Here is an 11,818-nt window from a genome sequence, read left to right as displayed (position 1 = left end):
TGCCCATCTTGACTTCTGAGAGACACTGCCACTCTGAGAGGTTCTTTTTATACCCAATCATGTTACCAATTGACCTAATAAGTTGCAAATTGGTCCTTCAGCGGTTCCTTATATGTACATTTCACTTTTCAGGCCCATTGCTACTTGTCCCAACTTTTTTGGAATGTGTAGCTCTCATGAAATCCAAAATGAGCCAATATTTGGCATGACATTTCATAATGTCTCACTTTCAACATTTGATGTTATCTATATTCTATTGTGAATAAAATATAAGTTTATGAGATTTGTAAATTATTCCAGTTCTTTTTTTACTCACAATTTGGAATCGGGTTTGTACATACTGTACATATATGAAGAGTTTGGTTCCAAAGTGCAATAAATCAATTTCGATCCATTTGAGTAAATATGTGATGCGATCTAGGAAAACCCAACACATGGTGAAATTTGACCTTTTTTAGTTTTGATACCATATGAATGCTGAGTTGTTTTAATTGCTTGAACGTAAAGTTATGGCTATCTGAAGTTGGCTGATTGCTATGATTTTCCGGAATGGAATTTTAAGAAAAATAGCTTTAAAGTGAAATGGGTTTCACTTTTACTTCTACTTAACAATCGCTGTCTGTCAGGAGCACTATACTGCATCATTACACAAACAGACTAACATTAACCTAATAGGAATAGTGTGCCTTGTAGTTAAAAAAGCAAGTGCAGCGCACCTGTGCATATAACAGACTGACAATTCAGACACTGATCAAAAGCTGCTGTTAACGAGCAGAATCACTGAAGAAAAGAGAAACAAGACTGTTTCGTTTGACGTCACCATTGTGGTTTAGTTTGCTTTAGTTGGGCTCCTGACCCTTGAATTTTGTTTTTTAAATTTTGTTTCATTGCTATATTTGTATCTTTATGATACATCTGTTACAGCGATATTAATTTTGAATATAGTAAATTAATTGGGTTGATTATCCACAGTAAGACAATCAGGTCTTCAGATAGAAGAATGAATTATGAATTGAATAATTTTAGAAAATTTTATTATTTAATATCATCAGAGTATGAGAAAGGAAAATGAAAGGGGTGTATCATTACTGTTTTATTTATAAACAGTAAATTTTCTGCAATATTCTAATGTGTCTGCCAATTCAATTTTTATGCAACTTTTAATTTTCTTTAGTACATTGAAAAACATAGACTTTTTCTCCCTTTTATCTCAGGAAAACATGCAGCTCCTCATTATTTGAAAGTGAAGAAATAGATAAACTTTTATTTCTATCAGCCAGTGATGATTCAGGAAGGACATACCTGTAAACCGTTGCTATAGTTACAAAAACAATTTCATAATAATTGTGCTCTTATTTTAGTGCAGTCTCACAGCCACTGTCAAATATTGAGATAAACTTTATAAAGTATCATCTATTTATATTAAATTGGTATCTTCTCCGATATATATTTTGTGACCATTGAGCCGATTCTTTTCAATCAGCTGGAATGATTCGGGACATTCTACGTTTAATGTGGCTTAATGCATTAAAACAGTGTTTTTAAAAGACCAAGCTCAGTAAACAAATTAATAATAAAGCATTCTGTATATTCTATTCACTGACAGGCAGATGAGTCCAGAATAAGAATACACTATGTTTAATTACGTGTTAAGCATTTTCCTCCCATAGAAAGCCATTAGACTAAAAGGAAAATGCGTAACGTGGCGTAATGCATTAAATCTAAGACCAATCTAAGTAAACCTTTTTTATAACACATTTTATTTACAGACAAGCAGGTTATGGGTGGAAATTAAACGCTTTGTGTTCGTATTCTGTGCTCATATCTGCTTGTCTGTGAATAGAATGCTTTATTAATAATTTGTTTACTGAGTTTGGTCTTTTTAAAACACTGTTTTAATGCATAAAGCCACCTACTTTCACGTTAAGCGTGCTTTAAGAATGTCCCAATTATTCATTTGTGAATTAATCTGGTCAAGAAGAATAAACTTGCCGCAGCTAACATCTCTTGATTCAATAAATCAGACATAGTGAGTCAAGTTAACAATAAAGACTGCATTATAGTAAAGGCTTTGTAAAACTGTACAGCATTTTTAGCTTTTTAAACAGCATTCTCCGTCCTACACCAACTACGCACACATTTCCTATCATGTATGTCTTTAAAAGACGATCAAACCAATCAGAGTAGGTGTGGGGCGGGGCTGCACGTGCAACCCCGCCCCAGGTGCAGCCCCACCTCGATCTGCAGGCTGAAGCCAGGTGTACTTGGCAGAGTCCGCAACAGTGTTGCCAGATCTCGCGAGACAAATAAGCAACCAGGCCTGTGAAAACAGCCAAAAAGAGCCAATTAGAAGCAGGATGTGGGTGGGAAAAAAACTCTGCTGAGTATATGGGGAAAGGGGAGGGACAGAGAGAACAGGCTAACTCCTACGTTTAAATAACATAGAAAATATCTGCTTGATAACTTAATATGGAGCTGGGAACAAGCCCAAATAAGCAACTACGCTTTAGAAACAAGCCCAAAAAAACACGACCCGCGACTACCAATATTTGTAAGCGACTTTACAGAAAAACAAGCCCAAAGTCGCGTATAATAAGCGGACTATGAAATAAATTTATAGTACTAGCATTGTAGGAATGCTAGCTTTTAAAGTCGAACTGTTTGAAGCAGTGGGAGTGGAGTTAATATTCATGGTAGAATTTACGGTAAAATACTGCAAAAAAAATAAGAGTAGTAAATTAATGGTTGAAAGCTGTAAATTAACAGTACTTTACTGGCACCCCTGCTTCCAGTAAATTACTGTTATTTAACGGCACAATTTTTTACAGTGTAAGAGAAAGCACCTCCACAGCTGTTTTGCTTGCACAATAAATCACTATTTTCTGCACTAAACAAGTGCCAAGATATTTTTAGAGATGATAGACAAGATGTTATAGAATAATCATTGAATGGAACCCAATTTTTTTTTACAATAAATAAATAAAATTACATACAACCAATTTTTTGAATTTACTGAAAACGTCCAATCGCAACATCCGACGGGTTTTCCCAGATCGCAAAGCAAAGTTGTTGTTTTTTTTTTTTACCATGAAAGTTGCAAGTTGAAAATCACTGTTTTCTGTTTCAAACTTTCACATCACATCTTTAGCTTATAATAACATTCAAAATTCAAATCCAGATTTTGATTTTCAAAGATTTATCATTTTTTTATTCAATAAATCCATGACACATTTTTGTTATTGTTGTTTGTTTAATTGTTTTTTACATTGAATCAATATAAAACATATTTTTCATATCAAAACTGTTGAAAATATACAACATAGTAAGTTGATTCCAATATAACAGGCTCTCAACTTAGTCAATAATCTTATATAGCGGGACTGGACTAAATATACATTCAATCAGTAATCGCTCCCAAAATGAATTCAACGAATCATCTTGTTAATGCTATGAAATAATTACAACAATAAAAGACAATACATATACAATACAATACAAACTTACATTCAACTACCTACCAAAAGTGCATTCATTTTTGCCATGTTTCAGTTATTTGACTAGTGCTATACACTCTATTAACAAAACATTAACTGCATTAATAAAAACACTTACACTGACAAGCTAAGCAATATTGCATTCATAATCAAATGCGACTCATCTGCGATTATGAACTTGATATTGCATGACTTGTCAGTGAGATACAGTAAGGATCTGTGTATTAAATGCCACTCCATCTGAAAGCATGTGATGGAGATTTATCACAGAACCAGCTTTACTGACAAGATGCATGCAGCCCTTTTTTGTTGATCACAAAGTACAAAGTAGATGAGGAAGACTAGGATACCGGATGTATTCAGAGCACCACCATTACTGTCTAGAGTGTGTGGAATGGTGTGCTGTGATTGGTTGAGTGGATATATTGGAGACTGGCATTTGTCCCGGTTTGGAAAAAAAGGCAGAAAACAAGACAGAATAACTCTGCGAATATCACATTTAGTGTAAAATTAAAAATTGACTTTTCAATTTTTTAAATGATGTTTAGGAACCATACTCTCTCTCTCTCCCCCTCTCTCTCTCTTTCTCTCTCTCTCTCTCTCTCTCTCTCTCTCTCTCTCTCTCTATATATATATATATATATATATATATATATATATATATATATATATATATATATATATATATATATATATATATATATATATTTACTGCAGTTTTGAAACATGTTTCTGTGTGGTTCAGTTTGTTTTTTCATGTCCACTGAGTCGAGCTGGTCTGACAGCAGACAGTACTGCAGGGATCGTGACGCTGATCTGGTCATTATCAACACTGAAGAGAAGCAGGTGAGTTTGTGTAAGTGTCTGTTAATGAATGAGAACAATCCCACTTATTCCTGTTTTGCTTCACACAGAGGTTCATATCTTCATTAGTCAGTGAGAGAGTGTGGATTGGTTTGTCTGACACAGAGAACGAGGGCATCATGAAATGGGTGGATAATTCAACACTGAAACAAGGGTAAGAGCTAAACATCACTGTGTTTGATTGTCTTTTTGATTCTCATAATAATAAAAAAATAGGCCATCACAACCTGCAGAAAACACACAGCAAAATCCCCAGTGTTAATTTAACACTCTGAGTGTGGAGTCTGTGGACTCATATAAACTCTGAAGCAGTGTTAAAATTAACAGTGAAGCAGAGTTGAAGTTAATGAGATAATTAAGAAGTTAATTGAGTTATGATTGAGCATTTTTGAAGACACTTGATGTTAACAAGCAGACTCACCAAATGAGAAAATCACAATTTGTGTGTCACCATTATAGTGGTCAGTGTTTGCTTTAGTTGGGATCTTGAACCTTCAGTTATTTACTTTAGACTTTGTGGGCTGTGGTAACAGAGTTATAACATACAGACCAGAGCAAAGGAAATCATGTGTGCTATTGATTGTGGTTTGAGCTAATTGTCATGGAATGACCTGAATGTGTGAGTTCAGGTTTCTTTAATGTATACATAAATTAAGTCGAAAAAAAAGATAACAATCCAGCATTTTTTGTACAATATGACACATTTTTAAAAGTTAGTTCGACATAAAAAAAAAAATTCTTTAGTTTAGACACACAGACATCAAGAATCAGCGTAAGCATCACAACAACGGTGACCATCAAAAAAGCATGTTGTAGCCAATAAAAACTCATCCATGGCTCCCATAATGCATTGCGGCATGAATAAATTATGTGCTGAACTGTCTTTTTAACTGGATATGCTGTTTGTCACCGTTGTTGAGATTCATACGCTGATTCTTATTATCTGTGTGTGCCTAAAATAAAGACTCTTTAATTAAAAAAATAAAATAAAAAATCAGAATCACTTGTAAGAGATGGCTAAAAAAATTATAGAAAATGCAGACGCTTTCATTGTGAAATCAAAGCTGTTACAATCAATAATGGAAGTTTTATTTAGAGAAAACACTGTAAATTAGTTCAGTATCACAGGTCAAACAACGATAACATTATAACATAATCCTCACCACCCGATGACTTGCAAAACAAATCTTTAAAGTAAAAAGCCACAAGCCAAGATCACAACAAAAGCAAACACTGACCACTGTAATGGTGACACACAAATTGTAATTTTCTCGTTTGGTGATTCTGCTTGTTAACATCAGGTGTCTTCAATTATGCTCAATCATAACTCAATTAACTTCTTAATTATCTCATTAACTTAAACTCTGCTTCAGTGTTACTTTTAACACTGCTCAGAGTTTATATGAGTCCACAGACTCCACACATTTAGAGTGTTAAATTAACACTGGAGATTTTGCTGTGTAGGTGAAGACAAAACTCTTTCATAAGAAATCTTTTCTTTCACTTATGCTTAAGCTTATCTATTACTTTAGTTTACTCTCCAATTATACTGTGAGTATTGTTGATTCATAAATTTGTGCTCCTGAAAATCTGAACATTTGATAAAATTTTCAGGTTTTGGGTCAAAAATCAGCCAAATAACCAAAATGGAAATCAGAACTGTGTTGAAATGAATTATAATAGAGGGAAGACAGGATGGACACCGCTGAACAGCTGGAATGATTTTTCATGCTTAGAGGTGAAGAAAGGGTTTTGTGAGAAACAGGGTTCATCCCACATATAATTATATATAATACATGATTTCATTTTCTCATTGCTATAATAATCTTCTGTTTCTCATGGTGTGAATTCGGGTGATCAGGGACACAGAAACTCTGATGTGTTCATATTTTGCTCCATCAAAAGCAACTCTATATTAATATGATCTTAGTCTAGCTGTTATCTTGAGTCTCATTTGTTGATCTGACATGTTGAGGAGACACCAAGCTAACAGAATTTTGTTATAAGTATGTTCTTTAAATATTCAGTGTTGGTTCTGGGAACATAAAAAAATTTCCAGTTTTCTTGAAGCTAGATGAACATTTTAAAAAGGTATGATGTTCATGATGGTGTCCTCAAACAAAACATTTTCATTAAGACAACATCTAAACCTCTGTTAATCCTAAATTCTGTAGACGTGTGACAGAAATAAAGTAAATCTGCTTATTAATACTGTGAGTGGTGCTGGTGATGCTGTTTGTGGAGTTGTTTAATCAAATCTTGAGAGATGTCATGTCTTTTGTCTTCAGTTCATATAAGACTGTGGCTGAAGAAAGTTGTAATTTTTGTTCTTATTTCTCTTTCTTTCACTGTCAAAAATAGGGGTACATTAGGAGTCCATTTCTGTCCCCCAAGGTACAATCTACACTAACATACCCCATAGGGCTTATTATTGGACCACAAGGTACATGTATGTACGTTTTTGAGGGTCAAAAAGGTACATATATGTTCCCAAACATTAAAAGGTACATATATGTACCATTTCTTTTAAAGGTTAAGGTACGATATGTAGAGCCAGCCCTGATTGGCTGCTTGAATCTCAATTTAAAAGAACATCCGGTTTCTTCTGTTTCTTTCTTTTGGCGGAGACGAAGTCATAGCACGGTTACGCATGTTTCTTACCAGATTTGGGTAGTCCAGGGGCCAAATAGTAAAAGTCCTGCCATATTTTTGCTCCACCCATGAACTCAGCAACTGATTTCATCAGAGGAGGAAACAAGTCATTCCTTCCAAGTCACAAACAAGCCTTGAGTCAAATCCCAAGTCCGCAAAGAGTAAAAGTTAATGAGATAATTAAGTGACTAATTAAATGAAGATACATTAGTGATGAACACCTGCTGTTAACAATCAACATCACTGAAGAAAAGAGAAACACAAGAACTACAACTGACTTTAAGCACAGCCTTGGATGAAATCAATTGAAAGGAAAAAAAAAAAACTGTGCCACCATAATTGTGGTGAGTATTTGTTCTTGATCTGGGGTGGTGTTGGCGCAGTGGATAAGACACACGTCTTTGGTGTGAGAGACCCGGGTTCGAATCCACTGTGAGACACCAATGTGTCCCTGAGCAAGACACTTAACCCCTAGTTGCTCCAGAGGCGTGCGACCTCTGACATATATAGCAATTGTAAGTCGCTTTGGATAAAAGCGTCAGCTAAATGGATAAATGTAAATGATCTAGCAGGTAACTTATGCTTTTGATGACTGAATGATCTTGATTAAATTTCTTGATTTTACGTTTAAAGAGAGGAGTTTGTGGCTTAGTGGTTAGAGACGACTGTGGTCTCTTCACTGCTGTGTGTGTACTTTGGATGGGTTAAATGCGAAGTACAAATTCTGAGTATGGGTCACCATACTCAACTGTATGTCAATTTCACAAAAAGAGAGAAATCTCATTATGCAAATGCCACCATATAAAGCTTCAATATTAAGGGGGAAAAAAACACGTTTTGGAATTAGGCATTTAGCCATGAACATTTATCATATGATCCTCAACAGTGGTGAAAATTATTATTCATACTGCAGTGCATTATGGGAGTAATTCATGTATTGCAACATGAAGCATTTTGTTGATTGTCACCATTGTAGAGATTCATATGCTGGTTCTTGATATATATGTGTGTGTGTGTGTGTGTGTGTGTGTGTGTGTGTCTAAAAAGCACTGGAGTTCAAACTTCTATATATGTTACACAAATGTAAAATGCATACCTTGCAAATAATAGAGCAATGCTTTTTTTTCTTTTTGCTTGCAGCAGCTTCACTTATCCAAAACCTAAACATGTGATAAGAGCAAAAAAAAAAAATATATATTTGAGATGCAGTTAAATCAGTTCACTGTGTGTCTTTTCCGTAACATCACATACAGAGAGAGATCTAACACAACAAGTCAAGGGTCAAGAGCATAAGTAATTCAAACACTGATCTCCATGATGGTGGCATCATTTTAACCAATAAAACATCAACATCTGATCCTCTGTAATTCTCAATAACGGCAGGTGTTAATCACTAACGCACAATCATCATTTAATTAGTCTCTTAATAATCTCATTAACTTTAACTCTTTGTGGACTTGGGATTTAGAGTCGTTTGTGACTGGGAAGGAATGACTTGGTTCCTCTGGTGAAATCGGCTGCTGGACTCTTACTTTTTGGCCCCTGGACTTCCCACTTCTGTACAAAACTACTCTCTTAATGTACAAATCACAAGGGTACAAATTTGTACCCTATGCCAAGGGTACAAAAGTTGTACCCTTGAGGGTACAGCCCCAGTGACAAGCTATTGTACCCCTAAAGGTAAAATTATGTACTTTATTTTCTGAGAGTGTTCAGTGCTTGTTCACAGCAGGTGTTTGAATGATTGAATATATCAGGAACGTCACACTAACCTTTAAATAACATTCTAATAACATTAAGGAAATTGGACATTTTTATGTTCTTGGAAAGTTACAAATCAATGTTCCTATAATGTTGAATATTAAATCAAAATTAAGTTGGAAGAAAGTTTGAGGAACATCATACCTTTTAAAAACTTCCCTCTAACATCAAGAAAACTGGACATTTTGTATGTTCCAAGAACCAACACTGAATATTTGGAGAACGTTCTTGTAACAAAATTCTGTTAGCTGGGCAATCGCAGTAAACTACAGAAGTCTGAAGTGTCCAGATTATTCTGATTTATTCTCTTACTCTGATGTTAAGTGCCTGTGAAACTGCTTTTGAGTTGCATGGATTTCTGTTTCTTTTTAAAAAAATGTTGAGTAAACTTGATATTTTTGTTTTCATTTCACACTTAATTATTGTGTATTTGCTTTATTGTTCTGTTTCCTTCAGTCCAGCAGGACTGAACTGAACAGACAGGAAGAGGAAAATCGGAGCCAAAAAGTGTTTTTCTACCAATTTATTTTATTTTTTAATCTTTAAATGTGGACATATTTTCAACATCATTTAAGGTTGATTTAGACATAATTTATACTGTTTCTGGACCAAATCAACACTCTCAGGATGCATTAGATTTAGACTCATGTTATGTTAATGTAATTCCCAGACACTGTGTTTGTCCTAAAATCAACAAAATAAAATAATCTTTATGAAATAATGAAATAACTGATGATTGAGCATGTGGTAAAATCAACTGCAGATCAAAGACATTAAATCTCTGAAGATCTCAGCAGAGGAGGATCAAACATCTCCACAAACAGCTTCACCAGCTTCACTCATTAGATTGACTTTATTTCTGTCAGACATCAAGAGAAGCTCTTGTTGAGAATTAAGAGAGGTTTAGATGTTGATATTTGATTCATTTGAAGTAATCATTGTGGTAGATAGTGTTTGGTTTAGTTGGAATCTTGGTCCAAGTACCTTTTGTATCAGCTTGTCGCTGGTAGCAATAACTGTGTGTTTGTGGAACACAGTTTTTGCAGCAAATGGAGAAAAATTAAGAGAGCTCAGGTGTTGTCAGCTCGTTGTTGTACAAAATAGTATCTTAAATCATGGAATTAGTCTTTATTTTTTTATTTATAGTCTCCAAACCTTTTGGCACTACAGTAAAAACACAGAGAGCAAGATCCTTGCTTATTTTGATGAACAAAATGGATGCATTTGAAATATTATGATTACTAAAAATAAGTACATTATTTTTTTACAAGGTTTCGATCCATGAGAATAAATACACAGTTACAACAACATTTTTAAATTTTATTTTGCTGTAATTTTGTCACCCTTAACAGCAAGATGTGAACGCTTGGTGCTCAATGTACTCTGCCACATCAAGTGTTTTATAACACACAATTACAGCAGCTAACACATGAAGTACCTGGACCAAGATCAGAATCAGAATCAGAATCAGAATGTGCTTTATTGCCAAGTATGCTTGCGCATACAAGGAATTTGTTTTAGTGACATAAGCTTCCAGTACACAGTGACATAAATCATCTTTATCATATATGAGGACAGAGCCGGCGCCAGTGCAGCACTGATGAGCCGGTTCTGTAAAGGAAAAAAATGGCCCGAGCCTGGCCCGAATGGATTTGGGACCCGATGGGCTTTCAGACCTCTATCTTGAGTGGCGTGTTTTAGAATGATGTAGGCTATTATGCACGAGAATGATGTGCGTGAAGCTACTAAAGATCTGAGATGAAAGCGCAGCGTTCAAGACGTCAGGTAGCGTATTTACATTGAAATACAATGCAGAAGTACAGCAGGGAATGAAAAATGCGTTCTGTGTGAATTAACCTATTAAAAGCTACTTAGCAAATACAGATGGCAAAGTATTGATTAAAACAAAATTGCATAGGCACTAAATTCAAAAATCTGACATCAAGGAAATAATAATGTGAGCAGTTTTAGGCAGCAGTTTTACCACCGGAACCACCAGAAATAATTATGTCTGCTTTACAATTAAACACAAGCTCATAATACATTCATAGCGACCCATTTAACAGATGCATATTTTAAGTTAGAGCTACTTTAACAGCAACAAACAATAGCAATACAGCTAAATCATCTCATAAAAAAATATTTCATCATAGCTTACTAGTTCTGCTTTCTTAGTTGCACCGCTTGCGCAGGGATTTGTGTCAGAGTAACAATTAAATGTGACTTTGTGAACGGACTGTCCTAAATTGTTTCTATAGTAGCATCATAATGCTAGAAAACCTATGCATTTGGCCAGTATATATTTTTTTAAATAAACCATTATATTTCATTCATTTCAATTACAATCTATTTTCACACTCATCTTGGGTGAGGGGGCGGGATGGTCAGAGTGAGGGGGCGATGCCTCCAGTTGTCCAAATCACACGTGTCAACCCGACTTTCATTTTCAACCAAAAAATGACGTCTGACTGACGTTGGATTAGTTGGAGTCCAACGTCTTCCTGACATCACATTGATGTACTGTGCCTGCTGGGTAGAACCACGCGAGATGTCAAAACAAGATGTTGTTGGCAAGATGGCCGCTTGCATTGAGAGACAATGGTGAGGATATATTTTTTCACGAACTGCTGAGTTCATGGGTGGAACAAAAATATGGCAGGACTTTTACTTTCTGATCCCTGGACTTTACACCTTTGTCTGTAATATATCTGCTTGTTTTACACTCGTTGGCCACCAGGTGGTATTGTGAGCAAATTAAGTTTCCAGACTTTAACCCTTTTGTGAACCACTTGGCTGAAAATCGTAAAGCTTCATGAGGCTTCATCTTGCCATCACTAGCTGTGGCTAAATTCAGTTGTAGCTCTTGTGTTTCTCTTTACTTCAGTGATGTTGATTGTTAACAGCAGATGTTCTTCACTACTGTACAATCATCATTTAATTAGTCACTTAATTATCTCATTAACTTTGACCCTTTGAGGACTTGGATATGACTTGAAGACTGCAAGAAAATAAAATAATCTTTATGAAATAATGAAATAACTGCTGAT

General features: G+C 35.1%; 1 protein-coding gene across 1 annotated transcript; it reads left to right on the top strand.

Moving 5' to 3' along the window:
* Positions 1–4,238: 4,238 nt before the first annotated feature.
* On the top strand, positions 4,239–6,156 carry LOC132142058 (C-type lectin domain family 4 member A-like). The gene is made up of 3 exons (XM_059551692.1): positions 4,239–4,340; positions 4,409–4,512; positions 5,973–6,156. The coding sequence occupies exons 1-3, from the start codon at positions 4,251–4,253 to the stop codon at positions 6,139–6,141; spliced, it is 363 nt and encodes a 120-aa protein (XP_059407675.1). The 5' UTR covers positions 4,239–4,250; the 3' UTR covers positions 6,142–6,156.
* The last annotated feature ends 5,662 nt before the right edge of the window (positions 6,157–11,818 follow it).

The sequence above is a fragment of the Carassius carassius genome, chromosome 6 (genome assembly GCF_963082965.1).
Source record: "Carassius carassius chromosome 6, fCarCar2.1, whole genome shotgun sequence".
NCBI lineage: Eukaryota > Metazoa > Chordata > Actinopteri > Cypriniformes > Cyprinidae > Carassius > Carassius carassius.
Note: the sequence above shows the minus strand (reverse complement) of the source record. Positions and strands in the feature narration are given on the sequence as shown.